A 17,079-nucleotide genomic window follows, 5' to 3' on the forward strand; every position below is an offset into this window, starting at 1 on the left:
GGGAAGAAGACTTTCTACTAGATTTTGGAGGAGCTTTGCTGTGGGGGCTTTATACCCCTCTCGCCCACGCCTGGCATTAGATACAACAACAACAACAACAACAACAACAACAATAATAATAATAATAATAATAATAATACATTGCTAGTTAATTATATTATCTACATACATCATTAATTATTATTGTTGTTATTGTTATTATTATTATTATTATTATATAGTATTACACTATATGTATTCTATATTTATTTATATAATAATAGCAATAATAAAAATAGATAGCTAGATAGATAGACAGTTGTACAAAACAGCAAAGTAATACAATATATAATAATTATGCGATTAATAATTATTGTATTAATTATTATTATTATTATTATTATTATTAATAATAATAATAACGATAACAACAACAACAATAATAATAATAGTAATAAAAATTATTATATAATTATCATTCATAATAATAATTATAATTATTATTACTATTATTATTATAATTGTTAATATAATAATAACAATAATAGTATATTGCTAGTTAATTATATTATCTACATACATCATTAATTATTATTGTTATTATTATTATTATTATTATTATTATATAGTATTACACTATACTTATATGTATTATATACTTATTTATTTATATAATAAAGGCAATAATAATAATAGATAGCTAGATAGATAGACAGTTACACAAAACAGCTAAGTTATACAACAATATATGTTATGATATTAATAATCATTGTATTAATTAATATTATTATTATTATTAGTAGTAGTATTTATTTATTTAATAATAAGAATAACAATAATAATCATCATCATAATCACAATAATAATAGTAATAATAATAATAATGATTATATAATTATCAATAATATTAATAATAATAATAATACATTATTATTATTATTATTATTATTATTGTTATTTTTAACTAGTAATGTTATTAGGCAAGCAGAGGGGTACAACTGTGCCCCTCTACATTCTATGTGTTCCAACACAACAAGCAGTCTAGAAATGGCCCTGATCCAAATCCTCAATTATTGCTTTAATAAATGTTACTTGGTGTTCATGCAGGGTGTCCTCATATAGGTAGTCTTTAAATCATGTAGAGTCAGACGCTTTACTTTCTAGTAAAAAAAAAGAGAGAGAAATCTCACCAAAAAGTGTGAAACCTGTGGGACATTCCTGCCCCCTGGTGGAGAACAGGGTTCAAAGGCTGCAGGATGTCTGACAGGACGCCAGTGACGTTAAAACAGCGTCAGAACACAGAACAGCTACATTCCAGGTTGTCAGACCAAACAATGTAGTCAGCGTTTCCTTTCTTTTCTTTCCTTTTTTTCTCGTTTTTTGTAGCTACCTCTGAGGACTGTTTACCAGACAGCTGGAACAGATGAAAAGGAGCAAAATAAACACTGCACACATCAAAGTCACAGGTCACAAGTTCACCGCGTCCACTCGCCATGCAATCAAACAAGTCCAGCAGCTTCAACAGAAGCCGCTCAGACGCCTCCAAAGGCCAGGATGCCACTGTAAACTACTACCGCGGCTCAAAACACACCCGGCCTCCGCCGGCCGGGCCGCCAGAGAAGCAGCCCAGACACCAATCAAAACAGACGTGTGTTATTGGAAATGCTCTCTTCAAATCATCACACGTTTGCAGCTTTCCTGCGCCTGACGCTTCATGCCAGAGGCTTCCTCCCCGGCCTGAAAACACTTTCCAACAGGTATCCGGATTATCCTCCAAGGAGAGGCGACCTGGCTGCCTCTGACGAGGAAAAGGAAGGAGAGCTCGCTCTTAGAAGCGGATCAGGATGCGTCCTTCAGAGGCTTGATTAGGAACAGTCAGCGGTCCAGCGTCTGACAAAGCTCACAGCACAGTTCATCATGTTTCCACAGTGTAAACACTCAAAAAAGTGAGGACACCAAATGAAACCCTTTGTCTGTTTGATCATATTTCAACATCTGGAGATCTGACCTTCTTGAGATGGAGGTGATCTGATTAAACTTTCACACCTGAAGAAACGTCTTTAATCATCATTTGTTAAACAGAATTAATAGAAATTTAATTTTCTTTTCCTGTGATGGAAAAGTCAGAACCGCCCACATTTATCACTCCTTCAAACGTGTAGAATCAGACCCAGCTGCAGAACATCAGCTGCAGATGATCAGAACATGGTTGGAGAGGATTCTTCTGGAGGAGTCTCAGTGTCTTATTTAAACCTCAGACGTTTAGTCTGGTCTGATCTTGATGGTTGAAGTGAGTGAGGGGTGAAGAAGATCACCATGGCCAGATCCAAAGAGCTCTCTGAGGCCTTCAGAAAGAAGGGTGGAGATGTTGTAGAGGAGTCTGCAGATGGAAGGAGGTTAAAAAGATCTCAGAACTGTTAGAAATCAGCCGCCGTTCCTCCGTCCACTAAATCAAACTGTGATGTTCTAGACGTTGACTGGGTCAGAACATCTCCAAAACATCAGGCAGGCAGGTCTTGTGGGGTGTTCCCGGTATGCAGTGGTGAGGACCTACTCAAAGGGCTCCAGGGTCATGGTCACCTATAGCTCACTGATGCTCGCGGAGGCCTCACCCACCTCACAACTTACAGGACTTAAAGGATCTGCAGCTAATGTCTTGGTGCCAGACCATACAAGACACTTTCAGAGGTCTTGAGGAGTCCATGCCTCAAATGCTTAGGTCTGTTGTGGCAGCACAATGGGGAGGAACCAACCAACCAATCAATCAATTAATAAATAAATAAATGTTCCTCAGTGGTTCCTAGTGGTTCTTGGCCTGGACATACAGTTCTAGGAACGATTCATACCCACCTGTTTTGAACCTTTATTTGATCTGTAGGTTCTTTAAAGGTTCCTCACGGCCACAAATCTCATTTACTTTCAAGAACCATACAGTGAAAGGTCTACTAGAGAACCAAAGTGGTTCCTTTATCATATCCCCTCAAACAGCACCTTTTTCTTTACCTGTACTGAGGAAAATGAAAGCGTGTTTGAGGATCAGGGCCTAGAAATCGGCGCAGTCCTAAATTATCCGATAGAGAGTGACAGTCTTCTGTGGACCATAGAGACGTCTAGAGAAGGCCGAACGTCAGTTTCACAACCAGGAAGATGACTCCTCGACACAAAACCACGATAAAGTGCAACAGGCGCTGTGTAATACGCCCCATTCAGATGATCTACAGCGCAATAGCATTTTATTGAGAGCACATTCAGAAGATTTGCGCACTGCAATACAATGTTATGAGTCTTTCCACAACTGCAGCGGCGATGCCCTGAACAGAGCTGAATTTAATGGCCCAGCCATCGTTACACATACGCTGGACTTTAAAGCTTCTACAGGGGCGAGCATGTCCAGCCCGACGGCGTTCACACTCTAAACACAACTGACCCGAGTGGCCACTCATCCTGTGGTACCATGAACAAAATCTCACGTTAAGTTTACAGTTAGTGGCCACTTTATTAGAAACACCTACTTTGTATGTCCACCCACTGGCCACTTTTTTAGATACACCAACACTGTATGTCTACCCACTGGCCACTTTATTAGAAACACCTACACTGTATGTCTACACACTGGCCACTTTATTAGAAACACCATTTTTCTATGTATAACCACTGGCCACTTTATTAGAAACACCTACACTGTATGTCTACCCACTGGCCACTTTATTAGAAACACTTACATTGTATGTCTACCCACTGGCCACTTTATTAGAAACACCTTCTTTGTATGTCCACCCACTGGCCACTTTATTAGAAACACCTGCACTGTATGTCTACACACTGGCCACTTTATTAGAAACACCATTTTTCTATGTATAACCACTGGCCACTTTACTAGAAACACCTACATTGTATGTCTACCCACTGGCCACTTTATTAGAAACACCTACTTTGCATGTCCACCCACTGGTCACTTTATTAGAAACACCTTTTTTCTATGTATAACCACTGGCCACTTTATTAGAAACACCTACACTGTATGTCTTCCTACTGGCCACTTTATTAGAAACACAGACATTGTATGTCTACCCAGTGGCCACTTTATTAGAAACACAGACATTGTATGTCTACCCACTGGCCACTTTATTAGAAACACCTACACTGTATGTCTACCCACTGGCCACTTTATTAGAAACACCTACATTGTATGTCCACCCACTGGCCACTTTTTTAGATACACCAACACTGTATGTCTACCCACTGGCCACTTTACTAGAAACACCTGCACTGTATGTCTACGCACTGGCCACTTTATTAGAAACACCTACTTTGTATGTCCACCCACTGGCCACTTTTTTAGATACACCAACACTGTATATCTACCCACTGGCCACTTTATTAGAAACACCTACACTGTATGTCTACCCACTGGCCACTTTTTTAGATACACCAACACTGTATATCTACCCACTGGCCACTTTTTTAGATACACCAACACTGTATGTCTACGCACTGGCCACTTTATTAGAAACACCTACACTGTATGTCTACCCACTGGCCACTTTATTAGAAACACCATTTTCCTATGTATAACCACTGGCCACTTTATTAGAAACACCTACACTGTATGTCTACCCACTGGCCACTTTATTAGAAACACCTACACTGTATGTCTACCCAGTGGCCACTTTATTAGAAACACCTACACTGTATGTCTACACACTGGCCACTTTATTAGAAACACCTACTTTGTATGTCCACCCACTGGCCACTTTATTAGAAACACCTACATTGTATGTTGACCCACTGGCCACTTTATTAGAAACACTTACATTGTATGTCTACCCACTGGCCACTTTATTAGAAACACCTTCTTTGTATGTCCACCCAGTGGCCACTTTATTAGAAACACCTACACTGTATGTCCACCCACTGGCCACTTTTTTAGATACACCAACACTGTATGTCTACCCACTGGCCACTTTATTAGAAACACCTACACTGTATGTCTACCCACTGGCCACTTTATTAGAAACACCATTTTCCTATGTATAACCACTGGCCACTTTATTAGAAACACCTACACTGTATGTCTTCCTACTGGCCACTTTATTAGAAACACAGACATTGTATGTCTACCCACTGGCCATTTTATTAGAAACACCTACACTGTATGTCTACCCAGTGGCCACTTTATTAGAAACACCTACACTGTATGTCGACCCACTGGCCGCTTTATTATCGGCCAGTTTAACGACCATGGCTGCAACACCCTGGTTGGACGGAGAGCCATTGCAGTGGCAGCACGCGGCTGAAGCCCCTCAGCAAACACAGCAGAGCAAACCTCCACCTCCTTCCCCTTTGTTTCAACGTGTTGAAGGCAGAGAACCGCGGACACCCGCACAGAGCATCGCTTCCTGTTTTTGACCTCTCCAGGGGGCCTGGGGTTGAATTGGGGGCCACCTTTCCCAGTGCAGTGCATGCTACGTGCAGACTCACTCACACCCTCCGGCCAACGTGATGTTTGTCCATCTACCTCACGGCCCACTTGAGGAAATGCCATAATTTCTTGGTTAGTACCTTGGAAAGCAAAGCACCCTCCACACTGTGCCGGGCGGGAGATCCTTCTAAAATTAGAACTATTGGTAGAAACCCATTTTTTAGACGTTCAGTCTCCCTCAAACACTCTTCACTTCATGAAATGACACCAATTAGCCCACATTATTGTCCCTTGACTAAGTCCCCCAGTCTCCAGACAACAATGAACAGCACTAAGAGCTGAACAGTATTTTTAGTCCGCGGCAGAGAGCGAGGAAATGAATTTCACTCCTGTGGAGCCGCTGGTTTTTTCCTCCTCTGTTTTCTAACGGACGTTTGTCTCTGCCGGCCTTTCAACACCATGCCATTTTTTTACCAAGTAGTCAAGTTAGGGCAGGCCATGCCCCTTCTGCACTACGATTGGCCAGTCATAGTTCTAGAAGTCTAGTCTAGTCTACAGGGCATTTGGCTAGTCCTCAGTAGTCTCTTGAAGGCCTTTTGGCTGGTACTCAAAAGTTCTAGTAGGCATTTCGATAGTACTCCATAGTTCTAGAAGACATTTGGCTAGTAGTCCACAGGTCTAGTAGTCCATAGTCCTTCAAGACATTTGGCTAGTCCTCAGTAGTTCTAGAAGACATTTAGCTAGCACTCATTACTTCTAGAAGGCATTTTGGATAGCACTCCAAAGTTCCAGAAAACATTTGGCTAGTACTCAATCGTTCTAGAAGTCATTTAGCTGGTACTCAATAGTTCTAGAAGTCATTTAGCTAGTACTCAATAGTTTTAGAAGTCATTAAGCTAGTACCCAATAGTTCTAGAAGTCATTAAGCTAGTACCCAATAGTTTTAGAAGTCATTTATCTAGTACTCAATAGTTCTAGAAGTCATTTAGCTGGTACTCAATAGTTCTAGAAGTCATTTAGCTGGTACTCAATAGTTCTAGAAGTCATTAAGCTAGTACCCAATAGTTTTAGAAGTCATTTATCTAGTACTCAATAGTTCTAGAAGTCATTTAGCTGGTACTCAATAGTTCTAGAAGTCATTTAGCTGGTACTCAATAGTTCTAGAAGTCATTTAGCTGGTACTCAATAGTTCTAGAAGTCATTTAGCTAGTACCCAATAGTTTTAGAAGTCATTTATCTAGTACTCAATAGTTCTAGAAGTCATTTAGCTGGTACTCAATAGTTCTAGATGTCATTTAGCTAGTACTCAATAGTTCTAGAAGTCATTTAGCTGGTACTCAATAGTTCTAGAAGTCATTTAGCTAGTACTCAATAGTTCTAGAAGTCATTTAGCTGGTACTCAATAGTTCTAGAAGTCATTTAGCTAGTACTCAATAGTTCTAGAAGTCATTTAGCTGGTACTCAATAGTTCTAGAAGTCATTTAGCTAGTACCCAATAGTTTTAGAAGTCATTTATCTAGAACCCAATAGTTTTAGAAGTCATTTAGCTAGTACCCAATAGTTCTAGAAGTCATTTAGCTAGTACCCAATAGTTTTAGAAGTCATTTATCTAGTACTCAATAGTTCTAGAAGTCATTTAGCTGGTACTCAATAGTTCTAGAAGTCATTTAGCTAGTACCCAATAGTTTTAGAAGTCATTTATCTAGTACCCAATAGTTTTAGAAGTCATTTAGCTAGTACCCAATAGTTCTAGAAGTCATTTAGCTGGTACTCAATAGTTCTAGAAGTCATTTAGCTAGTACTCAATAGTTCTAGAAGTCATTTAGCTGGTACTCAATAGTTCTAGAAGTCATTTAGCTAGTACCCAATAGTTTTAGAAGTCATTTATCTAGTACCCAATAGTTTTAGAAGTCATTTAGCTAGTACCCAATAGTTTTAGAAGTCATTTAGCTAGTACTCAATAGTTCTAGAAAAAACAAATGGCTATTATTCATAGTCCTCAAGGTTAATTCAAGAGTTATAGTAGAACCCTGTTCTACAAGTGAGTGGACCAGAACTCTGGTACATTGGACACATGCAAATACAGGCTCGTGCACCCTTTCTCTAGAAGCTCCCTTGACCAGCGCTGCTCCTGGGTTTGACCTTGCAGCCAATCAGTGCGCAGGGGGCGAGGACTGCCCCAATACGGGTGGGGAAAGGTCGCCCGAGCGAGCCGCGCGTCTGCTGGTAGGAAACTGCAGCAGAGGGAAGGAGCCCCACAGCCCTGAACGGTGAGTTTACCCGGCTTCAGAAATACAGCAAACCGAACCGAACCGGGGGGACAGTGGCTCTTACTGCCCCCCAGCTCAGCTGGCTTTGGTGGACTCCAACTTTCATGTGCGAGCCTGTCCGAGCGGAGTGGACTTAGGGACAGTCCATTGAGACCACATAGCGGTGTTATGGTGCTGTGGTCACTTTGTATAGCTTTCATGACTCTGCACGTTTAAACTGAACGCTGTTGGTGGGCTTCTGTGACCTGTTGGAGATGTTGATTGAAGTGGACGTTGCTTAGACGTGTTAAAACACAGTGGTCTTATATTTGTTTAGAGGATTTGGTGAGTTTAAGGTTTGTTTAGCCTTGTTTTTGAAGCAATCCCAGTGGTCAGTCAGTAGCAAACAGTCCAAAAAATCCAATATCTGGTCTTTACACTTGGACAATTAGCTAGTACTCAATAGTTCTAGAAGACGTTTCAACAGCACTCCAAAGTTCCAGAAGACATTTAGCTAGTACTCAATAGTTCTAGAAGATGTTTAACTAGTACTCAATAGTTCTAGATGTTTAGCTAGTACTCAATAGTTCTAGAAGACATTTCAACAGCACTCCAAAGTTCCAGAAGACATTTAGCTAGTACTCAGATAGTTCTAGAAGACATTTCAACAGCACTCCAAAGTTCCAGAAGATGTTTAACTAGTACTCAATAGTTCTAGATGTTTAGCTAGTACTCAATAGTTCTAGAAGACATTTCAACAGCACTCCAAAGTTCCAGAAGACATTTAGCTAGTACTCAGATAGTTCTAGAAGACATTTCAACAGCACTCCAAAGTTCCAGAAGATGTTTAGCTAGTACTCAATAGTTCTAGGAGACCATTAGCTAGTACTCAGTAGTTCCAGAAGACATTTGGCTAGTGCTTAATAGTTCTAGAAGCCCTTTGTCTAGTAAGTAGTTAGTAGTTGTAGGATGCATTTAGCTAGAACTTAATAGTTCTAGAAGATGTTTAGCTAGTACTCAGTAGTTCTAGAAGACATTTCAACAGCACTCCAAAGTTCCAGAAGACAAGCTAGTACTCAATAGTTCTAGAAGACGTTTCAACAGCACTCCAAAGTTCCAGAAGACATTTAGCTGGTACTCAATAGTTCTAGAAGACATTTAGCTGGTACTCAATAGTTCTAGAAGACGTTTCAACAGCACTCCAAAGTTCCAGAAGACATTTAGCTGGTACTCAATAGTTCTAGAAGATGTTTAACTAGTACTCAATAGTTCTAGATGTTTAGCTAGTACTCAATAGTTCTAGAAGACATTTTAACAGCACTCCAAAGTTCCAGAAGACATTTAGCAAGTACTCAGATAGTTCTAGAAGACATTTCAACAGCACTCCAAAGTTCCAGAAGATGTTTAGCTAGTACTCAATAGTTCTAGGAGACCATTAGCTAGTACTCAGTAGTTCCAGAAGACATTTGGCTAGTGCTTAATAGTTCTAGAAGCCCTTTGTCTATTAAGTAGTTAGTAGTTGTAGGATGCATTTAGCTAGAACTTAATAGTTCTGGGAGACGTTTCAACACGTTTAAACTGAACGCTGTTGGTGGGCTTCTGTGACCTGTTGGAGATGTTGATTGAAGTGGACGTTGCTTAGACGTGTTAAAACACAGTGGTCTTATATTTGTTTAGAGGAATTGGTGAGTTTAAGGTTTGTTTAGCCTTGTTTTTGAAGCAATCCCAGTGGTCAGTCAGTAGCAAATTGTCTTTATACTTGGGATTTGCCAGGAGGTGTCACCTTCTAAGCCTGTATTTCCATCAGATACACTTTGAAATATGTAAACTCAGCTTTTTGTGGGAATAGAAAGTAAAAGTTGATGGAGCGTGACTTGCTTATGCTGTGTCACCCCAATGACCCCTGGTTTCACAGCTTCTAAGCTCAAGTGAAAAGGAGAAGGACCACAGAAATGAAAGGAACTATGATATTAAGCAACTTTACATCATGTCATTTAACAGCTGTGTTGTTAAGTTCCTGCTGTTCCTTATGAAGCCCCCGAAAGCAGTCCATGAATGGTACAACCACTCATGCCTGGCGTAAGGCATAAGTTTTCTGTATAGACTGTAAGTGTATACTGGAATAGTAGCCGATGGGACGGACCAGCAATAATCGTCAGCAGGAATGTCCACCCAATCAGTCATCCCAACCCCCCCCCCCCCCCCACCACAAGCGTAATGGTCCAAAAAGAGCCAAATCCATGGTCTTTAGTCAAAACGAGCCCCGTGAGGGTTTGCTGCTAACGCCCGCCTCCTTCTCAGCACCTCCAGGAAGTGTCAAGGCTGGCCCAGAGTGATCAGCCCAGCTGAAATACCAACGCACACACACTCACGGCCCCATCCTGCTACTGCGCTGGAGCCCACGCTGTCCACGAGCACCGGCTGTAGAGGAGGAAACTTCTACAAACACAAAATGGAGAGCATCACTGCATTTCTGGCCTTGCTGATGTTCCTCAGCACCACAGCTTCAGGTAAGAGCCAGATGTTTGTTCACCTTTGAGGTGTTTTATGGACGGGTTAGAAGGTACGATACGCTGAATTGTGAAAAAGTTATAGAAAATAAGGGTTCCTTGGAGCGGTGCAGCATAGGAACCACTTCTGATTCCTATGGATGGATCTGTAAACTAAAAGGACATGGGTTCTCAAACGTTCTGCCACGTACCATCATATCAGTTTAACTGGAGGTTTGTTTTGGTGGGTGCTTTGGTACCAGGCTCAGATTTCATTAAAACCAAACCTCATGATGTTGTACTTGATTTGCAGAGCGACAAGTGCTTTGACATCTCCCTTCGTTTTTCTTTTTGGCTCATTTCAACGTTCATAACTTGGCCCACGAATCATCTGGCTGTATGTCAGGGACTCCTGGAGATCCCTGGACCCCACTTTGAGAACCACTTTGAGTCTTTTCTAACGCATCGCTCCAAGGAACTCCCATGAAAATAATTTATTACATCAACACAATGTCTTGCACTGATGTGGAAATCATGTGCAAATCTGAAAGGTCTACCAGCAGTCCCATAATTGTGGCTCGCTGATTGCCTTACTGTATGTCAGGGACTCCTGGAGATCCCCAGACATCGCTTTGAGAACATTTTAGGAATTAGGAAACCGTTTATACATGAATAGAATGAATTACATCTACTCAGTGTATCCCGTTCATGTGGAAATGGGGTATGTTCTGTGTATTGTACAACATTACACTAAATAAGGGTTGTTAACTTGTATATATAATGATAGTAGAACCCGTTTTTGGAGATGTATATGGACTGATTTTAAGGTTAGAACCAATAGAACCATCTACAAACAGTTTTGAACAGCCCTACATCCAGTCAGAAGAAGCATTTGAGAATTAAGAACTCAGTGTAGCCTAAGTTAAAAGATCCTCAGACATCGCTTTGAGAACTTTTGAGGATTCAGGAAACCAAAGAAATCTTAAGCTTGTACAATCAATAATTTCCACATGAATATAATTAATTGCTAATTAATTAAAGTGGAATTTATGTACACATCGAAAAGGTCTATCAATAATCCTATAATCATCATTTTTTTTCATTGATCAACTAAATTTGAGTTGATTTTATTATAAGAGATATCATTTTTTGGAGCATACGTTTTCTGGTGGATCTATTTGCACTTATATAGAGGCGTACAGTAAATGTTGGTTATATATTGGTTATATATTATATTGCTTATTTTTTCTAAGTAAAAACCATAAACATGCTCTTTATTTCTGTCCATATATAGCACTGCTCCATATATAGCACTAATCCATATATAATGCAAAAAGTAATTTTGTGCTGTAGGTATCAGTACACTACTGTACTGTAGACTGCTGTTCAGCTATTAGTGTACTTGTGGGCATGTTGTTTATTGAAGTCATGCTTTATTTGAGGTTGGAAGGTTGGAAGTTTGACCCAAATACATGCTTTAATACTTAAAATGCTTTATTATTATCATTGTGTGCATCATTTCCATAAGAATACAATAGCCTACATTAACACAATCCCGTCTTTAGGTTTATAATATAATGTATTAGGGTTGAAACGTGTACTCCTTTGAGGTTAATTTAATGCATCACTTAGTTTTTTGTCCAGTTTTAAAAAAAAATACCATTGGCATTTCGTGTCTACAGTTAAATCCTAAAGATCAGCGTTAACACACTGGAGATTCTATAAGAAATGACTTTCAGATGTGCTGCTGTCTGTTTTCAGTTAGCTACTACTGAGTGTGTGTTACGACATAGGAGTACTGTTAGCGCTGCCAGAAAACCTCAACTACAGTAAAATGACACAACCCCACACTGGCTACTGCTTCGGCACGAAAAAGAGTGAAAATCAGATCTGTAGGGTTTGAATGTGAGGATAAACAGCTGTTCAGTATTGCGTTCCTAGAGTGCGACTTTTGTTTATGTTTGAGATAAGTGTGCTTCACATATATAATATTTTTATTTATTTATATTTCATTCGTTTTCTTATGCATTTGAAAGTTTCATTCTTAAAAGAAATCAAGAAATCTCTATTATCCTAATTTTAGTCTGGGAATCCATGAGAAACTGTTTCCTAGAGGTCCTTTCTTTTGCAAATGTCTTAAAAAGTGTTGTTTTTGTTGTTATTCTGGCCAATTTAAGCACATGAAATGTAGTCTTTTTCTTTGTTAACTGATATAATATGCCTATTTACGGAATTTGACCTAAAAAGTTAAAGTATAAAATACTTATTTAAGTAATTTTACCTAGAAAAGTTCATGGAAGCCTGTTATAAGACATCATTTGAAGTCAAAAGTTGCTGTAAGCCTGTTATAACATACTTATTTCAGTTGTTTTGCCTGGAGACGTTGTCTTATTCCATTGACATATAATTGAGCCTACAAGAAATGTGAAAAATATCATTTCCCACCAGAATAAATGATAAAAATATGTCAAATATTTGGATAATGTACTGTGTATTGCACAACATTCCCATAATAAGAAATATAAATATATCAGAAATACATAATAAGCACAATAAAAAGTTCTAAATAGTACTAAAAAAGGGGGTGGTTTACTTGATGATGATAGTAGAACTGTTGTTGGTGTTATATACAGACTTTTTTTTAGTTAGAACCATCTAAGGTTTTCCATCAATCTGAAGAACCCAGAATCCATTCAAAAGAACCATTTGAGGATTTGAGGATTAGAGAACCCTTTTTAAAGTGTATAGCCCTAAGATGAAGGTCAAACTCTGAATCGTATTCAATCAATTTCACAACATTATGTGTTACAACAAAGCTGTGTATCTTATTAATGTGGAAATGATGCATATATCTGAAAAGTCTACCAGCAATGTAATAATGATAGATAGACGTATTGACTAATAATAATATTAGACATATCGACTAGTTGAGATGATTTCGTCCAAATAAGTGATACATTATTTAATGATATACTCTCAGGTAGTTTTGTGTATACTTATATAAAGGCTTACACTAAAAGCATGTTTATAGATATTAATGAAAATATACACATTGTGTGTTGAGCCTCTGGATCTTTGGGTTTTTCTCTATATACTGCATTTTGGTCGCTGTAAATGTTATTACACTACTTTCAGAACATTTATTCTGCTTTCAAAGAATTGGGGCGCAGGTTGTTCTCTGAAGTCCTACTTTACTGGAGGATGCTCGATCTTGTAGGATCACCTTTGGCCTAAATATATGCTTTAATACTTAGCGGAAGACTAATGTTTGATAATACGAGCGTGTTACAGCCACCCATTCCATTTAAAAGACTGTGATTCTTGTATTAAGGCACTTTGTCATTGGTCACTTTCCACAAGTGTGCCACGTGCCAACATTCACACTGTGATAGATGTCTCCTCTGAAAGTCTAATGCCTGGCACAATGGCATGAGTAGCACAACACAGTTATTTAAGTTATTTGACTTAGATATGAGTGTTATAAGATACATATTTAAGTTGATAACTGTTATGAGCCTGATTAAACATTTTATTAAGGAACCTCACCTATAAAGGTTGTTGTAAGCCTGTTATAGGATACATATTTAAGGCATTTTATTTAGAGAAGTTGTTGTAAGCCTGTTATAAGATACATATTTAGGTAATTTTACATAGAAAATCTGTTGTAAACCTGTTATAAGACATTTATGTAAGTCATTTCACCTAGCAAAGTTTTTTATAGCAAGTTTTTATCTTATAAAAGTCTGTTATAAGATATATATTTAAGTCATTTTATCTAGAAACGTTGTTGTAAGCCTGTCATAAGGTACATATTTAAGCCATTTTACCTGGAAAAGTTGTAAACCTGCTATAAGTTATTTATAACACTGACAACACTAACCATTTGCCTATTTGCTACATTAACACATTTTCTCCAGATTAAATGAGTCAAACTACAAAATGTCTGTTAATAAAACAACTAATCTTATAAAGTTCTTACAACACTTCTCAATAAGAATTAGAAATATTGGTTTCTAATTAGCTTCACTTAAAGCCAAAATGGGTTCTGTGCAGTACTGTACAGTTTAAAACAGATAGCTGCATGTTGCATATATGAACCTTTCATAATACGAAGAATTTTTACATACAGAATTTTACAAAATACGAAGCTGGCAGTTGTTCTTTACATTGTATTAAAATCCATGATGAATGGACCAATAGAAATGCTCGGATTCGGAATGAAATGTTTTTACATTGACTTCCATTGAAAGTTCAGAAGACGTTTTCCTCCTCCTGTAAAGTTACAGATTTAAAGATACAAGTACGTTTCCTGACAGCGATGATATGCATATTCATACATCTTAACATCAGCTGTCATCAAAAACTTTAAATAGCTAAGATTAAGCGTGGTTGGACTGGATGCATGGACAAACTTGAAGACTCTAATAGGTATTAAAGACTATGTAGGCTATGTAGAAACACTGTGCAGTGTTTCTGTTAGCAGTGTTGGTGTTATACACTGTGACAGATGCATGTTGGACGCATGGTTAATGATATTTGCGTGTGAGTTTTGTCCTCGCAAGAAGGCCTCGCGAATATAGCGTAAGGAAATTGTGTTCAATATGAGGAAACTGATGCTGTTATTAATACCTCTCCTGGCTGAAAGAACAGTCCATTCTTTCAACAGTGGGTGTGCATCATGCTGTATTTATGTGGAATTCTTGACTACGGGCCAAACTGGAACATTGTATGTTGCGTTGGGCTTATTTTTTGGAAGGTAAAACTGACGCTTGGGAAACAGCCACTTATTGAGATGTATGATTGTGGTGTTTGCAGTGGTAACAGTAACTGGGGGATTGCCCATATAAAAATCTGAGATATGGCCATATACCAGATTGAACTGGACATATATTTCGCAATATCTGGGCAGATATTGTATGCATATATACAAGTATCATATATTTGACACATATGCACAGTATCATGGATCATATAGAGGTATAATGTGATTGGTAGATACATATTTGTACATATATGCAGTAAACATATAAGCAAATGTAATTTATAGTACAAATATTTGTAGATTGTCACTGTCCTGTCACTGTCACTGTCACTGTCACTGTCCTGCCAAAACTAAAATCATTTGGGACTATGATTTTCTCGATATTCACTATGAATGATTTTCTATATCTACTATGACTTATTCAGTATCCACTATGAATTATTCCCTTTCCACTATGAATTATTCTGTATCCACTATCAATTATTCAGTATCCACTATGAATTATTCTGTATCCACTATCAATTATTCAGTATCCACTATCAATTATTCTGTATCCACTATGAATTATTCAGTATCCACTATTTTAATATCCCTATGAATTATTCAGTATCCACTATGAATGATTCAGTTTCCACTATGAATTATTTTGTATCCACTATGAATCATTCTGAATCCACTATGAATCATTCAGTATCCACTGGGAATTATTCTGTAATCACTATGAATTATTCAGTATCTACTATGAGTTTATAGGTTTCCACTATTAATAATTTAATATCCCTTATGAATTATTCAGTATCCACTATGAATTATTCAGTAGCCACTATGAATTATCCAGTATTTACTATGAGTTATACGTTTCCACTATTAATATTTTACTATCCCTGTGTATCAATGAATACTATGTACAATGAATTATTCCACTATCCATACCCATATCCACTATGAATTATTCAGTATCCCTATAAAATATTTAGTAAACACTATGAATTACTATGTACAATATATGATTCAGTATCCACTATGACTGTTTTCATATCTACTATGAATGATTTTGTATATACAGTTAATATATCGAGTATATACATTTTGTTATTCAGTAATTACTGTGAATAATAATTTATCATGGTTTCCACTATGAACGCTGTTCTCTCACAGAATCAGAGCTCAGAACACTGGTTTCACTGTTTAGGAGAACGCTAACCCCTCTCTGGATTTAGAGATTCGGATTGGTTACTCCTCTAATTTATGACTCCCTGTTGTCCCGCCCACCCCCCTGAAATAAGGATTCCTGTTGCTGTTGGAGTTTGATTCTCTGCCTGGATGCGTTGTGTTTAAGGAGGATGAGTTTTGTTTAAATAAGCTGCTCAACTCAGTTAAACAGCAGGCGCTGAAGGACCTGCAGGCCGTACATTTGCCACCCTTGGTTTTAAGAGTTGGAGAACTGATACTGTAATCTGAGCGCTATTAAGCTTTTAAGCTTTAAAAAGTTTTCTTTTCTGTTTTGCGGTCATATCACATTCACGAAGCCACGCTGTGAGGGTGAAAGCTGGGGGGATCATCTGACCGTAGTTTGAACCAGCAACCCTCCAGATCCTGGAGTGAAGCCCACATCCAGTAAGCCACTGACATTCCAGGATGCCTAGCCACACAGCTGCCTACTGTAGCACTCTATTTACCCAATCACGTTAATGAAAAATGACGTGTTGGATAAAGCAGAGCAGCAGCGCAGCAGAAGAGCTTCAGCTTCAGCTCGAGAAGATGAGCCTCACAATGACTATGATGGACCAAATGAGCAGGCACTAGATGAGGAGATGACCCGTCCTAAATGTAGACACTCCTGTATACACCTTTGTACAGTACACCTACAGTGTATTACTCTATAGATGGGTTTTCACTACCACATATTTTTACATCTGGTCAAAAGTTTTAGAACACTCCCAAGTTCTGGCAGTGCTACTCAACATTGGCAACACTGCTGACGCTCTTATCCAGAGCGACTTACAAGGTCACTCGTATTACAGAGGTGGGCCAATGTAGTGTTAGGAGTCTTGCCTCTTCCAAACCAGAAATTGAACCCCAGTCTTCCACACGGTGTGGTAACTCACTGGCAGGGAGTGGTGTTATCTGTTGTGCCACACCAACCACCCTATTTTGCCATCTTATCAGATGTACCAG

The 17,079-nt window shown here is 38.5% G+C and overlaps 1 protein-coding gene across 2 annotated transcripts in view; it reads left to right on the forward strand.

The window, feature by feature from the left end:
- The first annotated feature begins 7,640 nt into the window (after positions 1–7,640).
- Positions 7,641–17,079, forward strand: part of eng (endoglin) — an 86,099-nt gene continuing 76,660 nt past the window's right edge. For both annotated transcript variants that reach the window (XR_011980654.1, XM_072692732.1), the window contains exons 1-2: positions 7,641–7,671; positions 9,952–10,160. Coding sequence is in view for 1 of the 2 variants with exons in the window: in XM_072692732.1 (XP_072548833.1) it covers positions 10,103–10,160 (58 nt within the window). In the remaining variant the exon portion in view is untranslated. The remainder of the gene's footprint in view (positions 7,672–9,951; positions 10,161–17,079) is intronic.

The sequence above is a fragment of the Salminus brasiliensis genome, chromosome 1 (genome assembly GCF_030463535.1).
Source record: "Salminus brasiliensis chromosome 1, fSalBra1.hap2, whole genome shotgun sequence".
NCBI classification, from domain to species: domain Eukaryota; kingdom Metazoa; phylum Chordata; class Actinopteri; order Characiformes; family Bryconidae; genus Salminus; species Salminus brasiliensis.